The sequence below is a fragment of the Heptranchias perlo genome, chromosome 3 (assembly GCF_035084215.1).
Source record: "Heptranchias perlo isolate sHepPer1 chromosome 3, sHepPer1.hap1, whole genome shotgun sequence".
Lineage (NCBI taxonomy): Eukaryota > Metazoa > Chordata > Chondrichthyes > Hexanchiformes > Hexanchidae > Heptranchias > Heptranchias perlo.
The window spans coordinates 64,421,794-64,437,308 of record NC_090327.1 but is presented as its reverse complement, the minus strand read 5'-3'; the positions used below and the strand labels follow the sequence as shown (position 1 = coordinate 64,437,308).

At 40.2% G+C, this 15,515-nt stretch overlaps 1 protein-coding gene across 6 annotated transcripts in view; it reads left to right on the top strand.

The window, feature by feature from the left end:
• rb1cc1 (RB1-inducible coiled-coil 1) overlaps positions 1-15,515 on the top strand; it is a 172,384-nt gene that overhangs the window by 41,029 nt on the left and 115,840 nt on the right. For all 6 annotated transcript variants that reach the window (XM_067979953.1, XM_067979947.1, XM_067979928.1 and 3 more), the window contains 3 exons: positions 5,484-5,910; positions 6,727-6,897; positions 10,525-10,709. In XM_067979953.1, coding sequence (XP_067836054.1) covers positions 5,484-5,910; positions 6,727-6,897; positions 10,525-10,709 — 783 coding nt within the window. The remainder of the gene's footprint in view (positions 1-5,483; positions 5,911-6,726; positions 6,898-10,524; positions 10,710-15,515) is intronic.

Genomic DNA, 15,515 nt, shown 5'->3' with positions numbered 1-15,515 from the left:
AGAGAAATTAATGGGACTGAAAGACGATAAATCCCAAGGACCTGATGATCTACATCCTTTGAAAGAGGTGGCTAAAGAGGTAGTGGATGCATTGGTTGTCATCTTTCAAAATCCTATAGGTTCTGGAATGGTTCCTGCAGATCGGAGGGTAGCAAATGTAACCCCACTATTTAAGAAAGGAGGGAGAGAGAAAACAGGGAACTACAGACCTCTTAGCCTGACATCAGTAGGGAAAATGCTAGAATCTATTATAAAGGATCTGATAACAGGACACTTAGAAAATAAATAATAATAGAATTTGGCAGAGTCAACATGGATTTATGAAAGGGAAATGATGTTTGACAAACCTATTGGAGTTCTTTGAGAATGTAACTAGTAGAATAAATAAGGGGGAAACCAGTGGATGTGGTGTATTTGGATTTTCAAAAGGCTTTTGATAAGGTCCCATACAGGAGGTTGGTGAACAAAGTTATTTCACATGGAATTGGGTGTAATATACTGGTATGGATTGAGAATTGATTATTCCTACTCTGTTCTCTGTCTGTTAAACGGGTCTTTTTCAGGTTGGCAGACTGTGACTAGTGGGGTACCGCAGGGATCGGTGCTTAGGCCCCGGCTATTCACAATCTATATCAATGATTTGGATGAGGGGACCAAATGTAATATTTCCAAGTTTGCTGATGACACAAAACTAGGTGGGAATGTGAGTTGTGAGGAGGATGCAAAGAGGCTTCAAGGGGATGTAGACAGGCTAAATGAGTGGGCAAGAACATGGCAGATGGAACATAATATGGAAAAATGTGAAGTTATCCACTTTGGTAGGAAAAACAGAAATGCAGAGTATTTTTTAAATGGTGAGAGATTGGGAAATGTTGATGTTCAAAGGGACCTGGGTGCCCTTGTACATGAGTCACTGAAAGCTAACATGCAGGTGCAGCAAGCAATTAGGAAGGCAAATGGTATGTTGGCCTTTATTACAAGAGGATTTGAGTACAGGAGTAAAGCTGTCTTACTACAATTATATAGGGCCTTGGTGAGACCGCACCTGGAGTATTGTGTACAATGTTGGTCTCCTTACCTAAGAGAGAATATACTTGCCATAGAGGGAGTGCAACTAAGGTTCACCAGACTGATTGCCGGGATGGTGGGATTGTCGTATGAGGAGCGATTGAGTAGACTAGGCCTGTATTCTCTGGAGTTTAGAAGAATGAGAGGTGATCTCAATGAAACATACAAAATCCTTACAGGGTTCGATAGGGTAGATGCAAGGAGGATGTTTCCCCTGGTTGAGGAGCCTAGAACCAGGGGTCAGAGTCTCAGAATAAGGGGTAGGCCATTTCGGACTGAGATGAGGAGAAATTTCTTCACTGAGGGTGGTGAATCTTTTGGAATTCTCTAGCCCAGAGGGCGGTGGAGGCTCAGTCATTGAGTACATTCAAAACAGAGATCGATAGATTTCTAGACATTGAAGGCATCAAGGGATATGGGGACAGTGCAGGAAAATGGCGTTGAGGTAGATGATCAGCCATAATCTTGTTGAATGGCAGAGCAGGTTCAAGGAGCTGGATGGCTTACTCCTGCTCCTATTTCTTATATTCTAAGGAGGAGAAAGCTTGGATAGTTACTTGGAGACAGGCGAAGGCTTTGGAGCCAAACTGGACCAAGGTAATGGTAGCATCAGCTGCAAAAGTAAGCTCTTACCAAAGGGCATGTGGGCCAGCAGCCAGATCCCAGGTGTAAACACCTGGTGTTAGTGACATTGGGCTGTGTAAAAGTTTGTGAGGACCAAGGTTTCCAATGTCTTGACAGGTAATCAACCAAGGGGGACATGAGTAGTCTGGACTACTGAGAGTGAGCAGCAGCTCAGTGGACTTCTACATTAGAGGGTACCTGAGCTTAAATCACTTGAGATATCAGGGGAATGCAGTTTGAACCAGCAAAGTGATATAGTTACAAGAAAGGGCGTTTGGTGTCTCATTACAAATCAAAACTAGTTGAGGGACAAGAGTTGACAAGTTCTGACCGATAGTGGTGTCACAGGAGTACCAAAAAGATTTATTGAGGCTAGCCTCTGGATGTAAAACATAAAAAGGACAGGTTCATAAAATCATAGGTTGCAGCACTTTCATTGGCTCAGTATGTGTAAAGAAATGGCTTGATTTTTATAGGGTGTGAATCTAGTATCAGATCCCATTCCTGTCAGAAGTCAGTCCTATAAAATGGTATCCATTGGTCATGGTAGACTAAGTGTCTTGATATCTGGATGCTATAATCTCATCCATGGATGCGGACATTGCGGCTGAGCAGTGTTGGATTCTCCACAAAGATGTTTTGTGATAAGTGGAATAGTTTGTGTCTCAGCTGGTCACTCACTTATGGAAACAGTACAAAATAAAACCATTTTGATCCACCCCATGCCATCCTGCGATGAATGGGTTCGTAGATGTTTAACTGATTTTGACAGAGAAGGCAAATCCCAACCAAGTGATTGGTCCGGTGCAGTAAGTGTTTTTATAAAGTTGAAAGATGCTGTTTGGATAGTCCACGTTATTCACGAGCTTTTATGGTCCACACCGACGCAACAGACAGGACATCCGTGCTTTGCTGAACCAGCTAAATGACTGGAAAAGAACAGAGTCATTGAGTCGCAAGCTATTACCAGGAGAAATTTCTTGTTCAACAATTGGAAAAGAATGTTCAAGTATTATCTGCAGAAACTGTGACAGTACTGATGCAGCAGTGCACTTATTGGGTATTCCAACCATAATCCCTTATTACACAAAATGCTCCTGTTGCAATGGAGTGCCACCCTGCAAAATACAATGGTCATCCAGCACTGCTGTGGTTCCTTAAAATGGAGTACTGTAAGCAATAAACACGAGCGGTATTCTGGCTCTGTTCAGCGCCTGCTCACGGCACTTACCAACTGTACTTTTGATGCTGAGGTCTAACGCAGCAGTTTCCAGCATTGCAAATACAGTCAGTAAGTGCATGCATGGTCAACATTGCAAGTACAGTCAACTACAACTACTTGCTTTTATATAGCGCCTTTAACGTAGTGAACTGTCCCAAGGAGTATTACAGGAGCATTATCAGACAAAATTTGACACTGAGTCACATAGAGATATTAGGACAGGTGACCAAAAGCCTGGATAGTCTGTAAACAGTGAGCAGGAGCCCAACATATAGCATCCTGAATGCAGGAAAAAAAAGTCAGAAATACTGCAGTGGGATTCCAGGAGTGGTGGAGTGGAGGGGAGAAAACCAGATTATGGTTGCAATACATATGCAAAGTTGGGATCCTCCAATTTTGATTAACTTGTGTCAAAAGGAATGTTAATGTACAGTTAAATGCAATAAATGATAAGTACTTAATCTTAGTTAAGATCGAGATATATGATTTTCTTTTGATTGCACTTCATGCGTCATGACTTAGTCAACTCTTGGGTAATATTTAGTAATACCTACTTCTATTACTTTTAAAGACTAATGCTGTCATGCATGTTAAAAAATTATTTTGCTCATCATTCATTTCATTCAGTCTTCACTAGTTGAGTTGTGGTTTGAGTTGCCTGGGTCTACCCACCCACCATTTTGTGTTAAACTGATTTTCTCTTCTACGCGATTCTGTTGAAAAATCATGGATACACTGACAAAAATCAGGGCAGAAAGAGAAATACAGGCATATCAAAAGGACAGAATGCAGCTAAGGTCACAGAGGCAGAGTACTCTCCATGAGCAATGTCATGGGAGATTTGGTAGTAACATCATTCTTGTGATATTCTGTTGTCACACCTACTTCCTGTGTCATGATTTTTGTCATGCTTTGTTGCACTAATGCTTGAAGAAACTCTTGCATCACGTTACAGGATTTTTTTGACCATTTTTTACAGGAATGATTTGTGAAGGGTTTCTTTTAAATGTTGGGGTTTTAAAGCAGCGTATTCACATTTAAAAAAAAACAGAAAACATGTAAGAGGAAAGGTAGTTAATATGCTAAAAGTCTAGATATTGAAGTTGTTTTCCCCAAAGTCTAAATAGTAAACTATTTATTAGCCCATCTCAATAATTAGTAAAACCTCTTACCCATTGTATTGGGAAGTTTTTGGATTAGGGAGCTCAGTAGGCATTGTTTGGGGGGCCTCCCATTCTGGCTGTGAGAAATACTAACCTACAGATCCAGCAAAGGCTGCAAAGTCATTCTTGTTTTTAAAACACAAAGCTGTGAGGGCAAACTTTGATCATCTCCATAGGAGAACGCAGGTGGTTAGTGCCAATTTTAAGTCAAGCAAGGCGATGCACATGTGGGGAAATGTAACGTTCATTTTTTTGTATTATTACACAAAGACAAGGTGTACTGATTGAATTTAATAAATGTAATCATAACCTGTTGCTCCATTTGTCCACTTTGTCAAATAACCCCTCTTAATTATTTATATCTGCCCCCATTTATCATGTTTTCTCAATCCACTTTTGAAAAGATTGGAGGGGCATGTGTGAAAGACATGTTTACTATAATGGTTAGCTTTCACACACTAGGTGGCACTGCTACCCCTTCCAACTTATATCGCCCAGCTACCCTTCACTGCACTCCCTGAGCCTCCTACAAAAAAATGGTATTTTTAAACCATTATAAGCATTTTCGTTTACATGGCATAATTGCTGTGCTTGAAATCTTCTTCCGCCTCTCACTCTGAGGCTCTGACCTGCTGTTTAGTATTTTGGCCCTGGTTCTTCTCCCCCCCCCCCCCCCCCCGGCATTGCTTGCTGCCTTCCTCATCAGTTGCTTAGAGGGCCAGCTGCTTGCTTTCTTTTGGACTGGGTGACCTGATGTAAAACACTTTAAATTAATCGACAATTGGCAGAGCACCCTGGAATTTAACGGCCATCTACAATTTTACGGAACCTGTGCTTAAAAATACTTGTTTATGTATGCAGGTTAACTTGTATATATTATTTGGCATTTAATAAGCAGTTGGTTATACAGTGGTTCCTTATGGGATTAAATATTTTGTAAAGAGCTTGATATAATTAGAACTAAAGTGGTTTTAAAAATCAGATTGAGATCTGCTTTAAAGAAATACTGATATTAACAGGAATTTATTTTCTCAAAGTAACTGTTAGCATCATTACTTTTAATTGTTCAAAAGAAAAGTGCAGAAACCCATACAGTTATGGCATTTGCGCTAGTGAACTACCATAGCAGCGGTTTTGCTGCTTACACTCTGTCCAGAATGTTCTCCGCAATGCACAGCAAAGATCTGGCCCAGCAGATTGTTCAGCATAGCTTAGCAGAATCTTTGCTCACGCATTCGTTAGAGGGCAGAAGAAATGGCACATCTGTCTTCAGAGCCCTTTATCACTGGTGATTCAATGCTGAATCTTTGTGAGCAGGAAAAGGAAAATTCTAAATGTTCCAAGCTGTTTGGTGATGGACTGTTCAATTACAGATTGTACTAATGCATTCTTTTATATTATTTAAGCCTAGGCACAGCAGTCTCAGTAATGGCTAAGATACCACTGTTGGAGTGTTTGACCAGGCACAGTTACCGAGAATGTCAGGAGAGACTGAAATTACCTATAGAAAAAGAAAGTACAGAAGAAGAGACTGAAGACGAAAGGTCCAACAATTCAGTACTTTATTCTGTTAAACCTGCAGTTCATAGGAAATCACCCTCTAGTTCTATATCATTTGGACATTCTGTACAGAATAGTGTTGTTCAGCAGGAAGGGAAGGACAATGAGACTAGTGAAGAGAGAACTCTGAAGACTACAGCTGGAGATGAATTTAATGAAGACATGGATGACCAAGCTTTCTTTAATGTCTCCTTACTGGACTGGATTAACGTACAAGATAGACCAAATGATGTGGAATCACTGGTCAGAAAATGCTTTGATTCAATGAACCGAGTAAGTATTCTTGAGATTTCAAATTTAAAAGGATACGGTGGTTGGGAATAGTAATAATGGGTACTGTGAACAGACATTTGTTCAGTTATGATTGAGTTATAGAGTGAAATTCAGCCTCTTCAACTAATCTGACTAATTCAGAGTGTCGAAAATAAATGAAGGCACCATTTTTCATATCATTCATTGACCTGAGAACAGATTCTTTCTTGTTATTTTTCATTTGAAGTTTAAAATTTGGTAGTCCTTTATGAAATTGAAACTTCTTTTCATTCAGTTTTAAACTATTAGAGTTCAAACTTACAGGGATAGGATTCCCCTCTTCAAGTTTCTAGTCTGATGCATTTCACGAAACTACTTATGCCAACTATAGAATGACCACATTTACTTGTACTACCCAACAGTAAATTTAGTCATTTTTAAGGAATAGAAAAATAATTTGAGATGGTAGGTGTTCACAAGGGGAACAGTTCCAGCAATTTGACAAAGCTGACCTAAAATGGATTAATGTACATATTTGAACATGCTACCAATAGGGTATGAGTGTGGAAAGCATGTTTTTCAACATTTGTTTTTAATAGCTATCTGTGATTTTCGATTTGTAGAACATTGAAAGATTTAGTCTCTTGATGGGTTTACAGTTATTCTCAACCAATCAGCATTTCATCAACTTCGTTCATATAACCTAATCAAAAGCATTCATCAAATGCTAACAAGCTAAACATTTATTGTACGTGAAATAGAGGGTGTAAAAGAAAATATCATTGACCATTTCTGTGACAGTAATTTAAACAATCTCATACTTTTTTTTTCTTTCAGCTTGATCCAGAAATTCTTCAACCTTTTTTGACAGAGTGTCGTGAAACCATTGCCAAACTTGATAATCAGAACATGAAGGCAATTAAGGGACTTGAGGACCGACTGTATGCCCTAGATCAAATGATAGCCAGCTGTAACAGACTGGTGAATGAACAAAAAGAATTAGCTCAGGTAAATCTCCAGTGCAAAAAATATAGGCTAATACAGGATAACACACTGTGTGGTGTATTTCAGAGCAGTGAGGCACCAAGGGAGTGAGATGTTTTTGTGAAGCTTGATCTAATTATTGATTTAATTTTAACTGATATATTACTGTTGGACCATGTTCCTAACTAGGTCTGTGTAATGTATAGAAACATTATGACTCTACTCATCGTTTTTTTGAAAGATTGATGTAGCAATTGGCAACAGATGGTACTTTTTTTTGAAAAACTGGTGGAAAAGTTGTGGTAATCGGCAACAGATGGTGAGCTTCTGAGATCAAGCTGCTTGATTTGATGAACACTGAAATTATATTGCAATTTAGCAAGCGGCAATATTGAAATTTATTTTACTGACTGGAAGGGAATATCATTATTTCTGTCCATTATATAGCGGATATATTGTGTTGTGGGGATGTTATGAGTTGCTCAACTTCATTGGCCATTTTTCCCCCTATTTTCAAATGTTTTCTCATTCATCAGGTGCTTGAGACCTGAGTTTCAGGTGTTTACCTAACAGAAGGGTAACTTGGGATCCCTTTGGCCGTTTGCAGCCTCCCTCTTCCACTTCCAGCCACAAGAATTCGGGCTGGGGCTTACCTGAATCCCATCTACTCTTTGTTTTTCTTGGTATAGTGACTGGCCACCTGATTTTTGGATCCGCATGTTTGGTTTGCTTGGTGGTGTAGTGGCTGACCTCAGACCTCGTGTTGGTCCATGACATCTGACTCTTGACCCCTGACACCTGACTTCATTGTGACCCTCACCCTCCTCTGCAGAACACACCACACCCCTACTTAGCTGCACTGCCCTCTCTGTGAGCTTTTCTCTCTGCAAACTTTTACAAGCACTTAAGCTGATACTGCTTACGTGCATTCGAAAACTAAATGTCTCTTTCTTTGGCTGAAAGAAGCTTTTAGCTTTTTTAACTTTTACAGTCAGCAAATAAAGATGATCACTCATAGTGCTTTGAAAAGTGAACTGGTGAAACCGGCAAAGTCGGTTAGCAACAGAGATGGCTGGAAGCAGCAGTGACAAAGGTAGGAAGGGAATCTTAATTTATTGGTGCCCACTGCTTGTTGAGTCCTGATTTGTTGGTGTACCTACTGCCCTGAATTTATTGATTTTTTAGTAGTGCCTGTTGCTCCATTTTAATTTACTGTTGCGTTGATTTAGAAATTTACCTGTGTACCCACTGGTGTCTATATTTATTAATTTGCTGATGCCTGTTGCTCTGTGAGTTTGTTGCTTTACTGCTCCACCAGTTTATTAATTCACTGGTGCCTAGCTGTTCATCAGCACGTATTGATACGTGAGTTGTAATGCATGTAGTTTGTGTTGGTTTCTGTGGGTTCAGGTTTCAGTTAGGGTCTATTGTCATTCCATTCTTTGGAACGTAGAGATAAAACCTTTCAGCATTGTGCTGGTCTTGAATCCACTGGGTAGATTTTCATCTCCACTGCCTGGGCAGTAATCTGGTGTGGATTACATGCCTTTTTTATAGAACTCATCTGATGTTCATTCCATTGAAATTAATGGAATATGGATCAGGTAGGTTCTATTAAGGGCAGTCGATCTGCCCTCCAGATTGGCGGTGAAGACACAAATCTACCCCAACATGTGCAGAGTTATGGGAGATAGAATAGTGAGTTTAAAAAAGTAAAGCTCCCTAGTGATAGTGTGGAATTATTGTTGCATAATGCTAGATTCCAAACAAACTTAACCTGTGGTATTTGTATCTGTCATTTTCATGATAGAATTGCTATACTAGTACTAAGTTGGAAGCGATGTACATGTCCGGAAAGCTTATCGGCTTTCTACGTAGAATTGGTAAACCAATTTCAATTAGTTATGGAAGGCACTGAAAATACATTGGATCCTAAGATGGAAAAGCAATTCTGGACATCAGAATCTAGGAATTAGATATCATTATCAGCGTGCCTTGAATGTGTTTCCTTTGCCATGTAGTCATCTGCCTCTTGACATCTAGATTGAGAGTTGTGTTCAAGTGGAGTAATATTTAGTATAAAATTTTTTTGCAATTTTTTTCCCTATTTCTTTTCTCTGCTGCTGCGCCCTCCACCTCCAAATGCAGTGACTCCCCTTTTGTGTATAGTTCCAAGTATGCCAGGTACCTAATGGTGGGTGCCGTTCATTGCCCTGCTACAGCAAATTCTGGATTGTTAGTTTGGTCACTGCTCTTCAAAATTGTTCCTTTTACTTTTCTAAGCTTTAAAGATTCTGTCGTACACATTCCTCCTCATCCCCCACTACTCACTACTCATCAATACTCATTCCACAGTCTTGCCCTAAAACAATATTTTTCAGGAACCCAAACTCTTAATTTTGTATAAGGAAGGGAAGTTGTTGGAGGTGAAGAGTTTAAGGCTATTATGAACCCAAACATGGGAACTGATATTTTTTGCAACACTGCCACCCAGTTTTGGTCAACAGCAGTGTTCAGCATTGAGAAATGGGTTGGGGAACTATTTTGCTTGCTTCGTATTGCCACTTTGGGATTTTTACCCGGATGTGATGGGCATTAAATATGTCTGCTCGCATTTGGGTTGATGTATTCAAACTAGATGTTAATGATAGGAAATGTATGCAATGGCGAGTTCCTGTCACTAACGCCTTAGCGATGCTGGGCATCAGCAATGCAGTGTGTTCTTAGCATCCAGCATTGCGAGGCAGAAAGAGTTTTTAAAATTTAAAGGGCTTGCCTCACAGGGCGATCGTTGCATCAGGCAAAGAGGGAGATTAAAAAATATATTTATTTTCAAGCTGGGCATTTGTCCAAACTATTCTGTCGAGAGTGGTGCAACCATTTCCCTTCCCTCCTCCTCCCCCCCCCCCCCCCCCCCCCCCCCCAAAAAAAAAACCCAGAGTGCTGCCACAAATGCTGAAGAGCCTGCCAACAACATATAAGTGAGCCCAACCTCAGAAGATCCACCAGAGGTGAAAGTCCAGTCCTTGATCTCATCTAATCAGTGCTCCTAATCACTTACTTAGTTTTCTCTAACATGTTTCAACCTTGGTACTGTCTTGCACGATGGTCCTTCACTTTGATTTCTCAGTTAAATAAAAATGGCTGCTTTAATTTCTTGGCCAATGGATGAGAGTTTAGTGAAAGGATCTTTTTGGGTAATATTTATTTAACCTATCTGATCTTCAAGTGGTTTGGTTTCTGCCTCTTCTAGCCACTTTAAACTGGAACCAGCAATTTTTCACACACCACCCATTTCCATATACATCCTATTTAAATTTGTTTTTGACATTGTGCTAACTGTGGGCGACTTCACATAAACATCACTGTGTTTCTTCACAGCCTCTTACTACAGAAGTGCTTGGAAATCTGCCAAAAGTCAGCCAAAAACTAAGTTAAAAAGTTAAGCTGGTCAAGGAAACAGTGCTTTATAAGAAGCATTTATACTGTATGGGAGCAGTACTTCATGCATATTTTGAGTTCCATAAGGCATGTGAATTGTGATGCAATGAGCAGCCCATTGCTGCCATTATCATGTAAACCCCACAGTATTTATATTAGTGTTCTGAAGTGTTTCTGTTGCATACTTAATACCTTGTTTTATACCAACAGGGATTTTTAGCTAATCAGAAGAGAGCTGAAAACCTGAAAGACCCATCTGTTCTTCCTGATTTATGTCTGAGTCATGCAAATCAGTTAATGATTATGTTAACAAACCACAAGAAGCTGCTGGATATTAAACAGAAATGTACCACTGCTAAGCAGGAACTTGCAAACAACTTGCAAGTCAGATTGAAGTAAGTTTGATCATGTTTTAGAGGGAAAAACTTTCAGACTTTCTGGAAAGGAAGTAGCAATTACCAGTCCATCACTACAAAAAATGAACAATTCTTATTTCAAAAAATTAGTTGCTGGAGTGTGATTTTAATTTAGAATTCTTTTTAAGTGAAATATCTTATGGAGATAAGTCATTTCAATTTCCTTGGAGACCAGAGGGAGCAGAGGAATTCAATTTATAGAAAGAGCTGCAGGTAAAATGTAGCCCTCTGGTGCTGTGAACATCTATTTTACTAAATTGAGTACTGGTGTATTCTCTCCCTGAGGCACTGTGATATCAATAACTAATACTCCAGTTCTTTTAACTGTATAAAGAGCTTAATTAGTTACAAAGTATAGAGCTATCTCTAAATTGACCCCCCCCCCAATTTATACTGTATCACTATCACCATTATTTTGGAAGCCATTCTTGAATTTTACTTAACTTGGAATGGGTGATATGTAATCTTAAAACATTTGCACTCTTCAAAAATGTGCTTGCTTTTCCAATTCTAGCCCTATACAAAGTGCCCTGACACTATCTGGTTGCTGTAGATTACTGCCTAAGTGTTAAAATAAAATGTGTAACTAAAAACCAGTAGTTAAAGATAGTTATTTTTGCTTTCTGAAACAATTGCTAAATTAGTACTTCAGAAATCAAATACAGTATTTTGAAATGTAGGTGGATGTGTGTGTTTAGTTTGTGATTTTCTCCACAGAAGACACGACTGCACTGTGGTTTCAGTGTGGTATGCATTCTGTTATCCTCTGACCCACTGCATAGAACAGTGGTTATTTTGGTTCTTTACAACTCTTAAAAAGAGTGCATTGGCAAGTAATATATTGTGCATGTGTTAAATTGTTGCTGTGGTTTAGCAACAATACCTGACTGGTACTGAATTTTGTAGATGCTGATTGGTATTCAGGGCAGGAAAGGATCCCATTCTACTCTGGACCCTATGGATTTGCTCATTTAAAGTAAAAGAAGCACTTGGGCAGGTCTGTGGCAAGAATGGAAGTGGTAGTTTTTGAGGAAATGAGACTAACAACAAATGCATTTTCCTCAAATGGAATTGAAACTTTTAATAACTTAGGTGAATATCTGCTCTCTCTCGCCTTTTCTCTTGCTCTCCTTCCTCCCACCAAAATAATGACCATTCTTCATCACCTTTTGAAAACTCCTATAGACTTAATGGTATAATTAATTCTCTAAGCGAGATGGGGAGATGGTTGGTGAACACATGCCCATTTGTAATTTCTTGAAACACATGTAGGTAACTTGCCCTGTGGGTTGCAAACTTAGTTTGTATCGGAACACATTCAGTATGTTTTACTTAAAAGTACACAGACTTTAATATCGTTGGCTTATCTATATGAAATGAGCATGTGACTTTGAATGTTTGAATTTTATTTTCTATACAAAAGTAGATGGTTTAAGTACAAAAGCATGCAAAGCAATGTTTGATCAGATGATGGCACTGTAAGAATTGTTCTCTGATGTACTGAAATATGCACCAAGATGTCTTAAATGTTTGGATCATGTCTGTACTAATCATTGGCAGATATATACATTTTTTGCATAATTTGTCTGAAAACAGTGCTGATTTTTTTTACAGTAAGTACAGAACTGAAAAACTGTGCGCGTGTGTGTACGTATCCAATTATATGTATTGTGGTACACATACCAGGTCGATTCTATTTTTGGTGTGCAGCATTTCATTAAGTACTTGGAAAGTGATCTAAACTTCTAACTTTGTGTGGCAGGTTACCAATTTAAAAAAATTAGGTTTCAACTCAATTGGCACTTGTTGCTTCCAGCACCAGCTTTTTCAAGAGAATGATTTTTTTTTCCCCAAATGAGCACTCCTGTATAGTAAAAATATAAGTATATAAACTTTGAAATTGTCTAAGTTTTGTTTCTTCAAATGTATTCAGTTTTTCTAAGTGGAAACAAATGACATTTTCTGTTATAAAATGTTATGGCACTGTACAAATACAATGAGAAAAGTGTTCCAGTCAGTTCTTCCCTGCTACAAATACACTGCTACAAAGCTCCAATTCTACCAGAGGATATTTTTCAATTAAAGTCATAGGTTTATTGGGTTTTAAGTAGAGCAACGGAATGTACAGGAATGTTGCCAAAGAGCTGTTGTTGAATGCTAAATTTGAAAGGCTAAAAATAATTTGGTGGTTCTCATGTTTTGTTCAACTGTAAGCTTGCTTTTGGAGCCCATGTAATGCCTTGAGATTTTTCTGTTCAAATCTGCCCCCAGTCACATACAGACCATTTCCCAAGGTGGAGGGCCTTTGCAATAAACAAATAATTTAAATTAGTAAGGAGCAAAGCAGTTTAAAATTATGCGCTAGAATGGGAGTAATAGTCATGTTATAGAGCAGATAGGCCAAACAATTTTGTTCAGTTTCTACCTTCCAGATTATATCTTTACGAAATGCAAGAGATTTCCTTTCATGGAAATAAGGAGGGCATTTGCACCTAGTGCCAACAATTCTACACATGAAATCAATACTTAGAATTTGTGCACACTCCAGATAATTTTTCTCGTGCCCACTACAAAGTTGCACTTTAATGAGCAAGCGCTCATGCATTGTGAACTGAAATATGACCTTGTGCATAAAGTAATTTGGAATAGTGAGCTGCATGTTGAACATTGAAAAGTAATTCTCGCAATTCAAAACACCTGTCTGAGAAAAAGCTTTGAGAGATTATACTTCCATGGTGTCCTTTATTATTCTGTGCCTGTTTGCAGTACAGCAAGAAGAGAATTTCCAAACTGCGAATAGGTTCCAGTATTCCTTTCTCTGTCAGACAGGCTTGGAGTGGTGTTGGCATGACAGATAATGCACACACAGGCTGCTTCCAACAAGCAATCAAATTTAAGAATGAAAGAATAAACTTGCCTTTAAATAGCACTTCATCACATCCTTAGGCTGCCCCAAAACTTTTCCAATGAATTTACTTTTGAAGTGCAATCAATGTTATTTAGGCAAAAGCAATAACTAATTTGTGCAGAGCAATTTCCAACAAATAGTATAAAAGATGAATGAGTGGTTAATCTGTTTTTGGATGACGGTAGAATATTGGGCACTTCCCACTCCTCTTCAAATAGTGTCGGGGATCTTTTACATCCACCTGGAAAGACAGAGGTTTGGTTTAACATCTCATCTGAAAGAGAACACCTCCAACAGTGCAGCACTCCCCAGTACTGGTTCACTAAAATCTCGCTTAAAAAAGTCATAAGAATAAAACTGGACAGACCACCCGGCATCGGACCACTAGGCACCGGACACGACAACGGCAAACCAAGCCCAGTCGACCCTGCAAAGTCCTCCTCACTAACATCTGGGGACTTGTGCCAAAATTGGGAGAGCTGTCCCACAGACCAGTCAAGCAACAGCCTGACATAGCCATACTTACAGAATCATACCTTTCAGCCAACGCCCCAGACTCTTCCATCACCATCCCTGGGTATGTCCTGTCCCACCTGCAGGACAGACCCACCAGAGGTGGCAGTACAGTGATATACAGTCAGGACTGAGTGGCCTTGGGAGTCCTCAACATTGACTCTGGACCCCATGAAATTTCATGGCATCAAGTCAAATATGGGCAAGGAAACCTCCTGCTGATTACCACCTACTGTCCTCCCTCAGCTGATGAATCAGTCCTCCTCCATGTTGAGCACCACTTGGAGGAAGCACTGAGGGTAGCAAAGGCACAGAATGTACTCTGGGTGGGGGACTTCGAGTGGCTCGGTATCACCACTGCTGGCCAAGTCCTGAAGGACATAGCTGCCAGACTGAGCCTGCGGCAGGTGGTGAGCGAACCAACACGAGGGAAAAACTTACTTGACCTCGTCCTCACCAATCTACCTGTTGCAAATGCATCTGTCCATGGCCGTATTGGTAGGAGTGACCACCGCACAGTCCTCGTGGAGACGAAGTCCCGTCTTTGCACTGAGGACACCATCCAACGTGTTGTGTGGCACTACCACCGTGCTAAATGGGATAGATTCAGAACAGATCGAGCAGCTCAAAACTGGGCATCCATGAGGCGCTGTGGGCCATCAGCAGCAGCAGAATTGTATTCCAGCACAATCTGCAACCTCATGGCCTGGCATATTCCTCACTCTACCATTACCAACAAGCCAGGGGATCAACCCTGGTTCAATGAGGAGTGTGGAAGAGCATGCCAGGAGCAGCACCAGGTGTACCTAAAAATGAGGTGCCAACCTGGTGAAGCTACAACTCAGGACTACATGCATGCTAAACAGCGGAAGCAACATGCTATAGACAGAGCTAAGCGATTCCACAGCCAACGGATCGGATCAAAGCTCTGCAGTCCTGCCACATCCAGTCGTGAATTGTGGTGGACAATTAAACAACTAACTGGAGGAGGAGGCTTTGTAAACATCCCCATCCTCAATGATGGCGGAGTCTAGCACGTAAGTGCAAAAGACAAGGCTGAAGCATTTGCAACCATTTTCAGCCAGAAGTGCTGAGTGGATGATCCATCTCGGCCTCCTCCCGATAAGCCCATCATCACAGAAGCCAGTCTTCAGCCAATTCGATTCACTCCACGTGATATCAAGAAATGGCTGAGTGCACTGGATACAGAAAAGGCTATGGGCTCCGACAACATCCCGGCTGTAGTGCTGAAGACTTGTGCTCCAGAACTAGCAGCGCCTCTAGCCAAGCTGTTCCAGTACAGCTATAACACTGGCATCTACCAGACAATGTGGAAAATTGCCCAGGTATGTCCTGTCCACAAA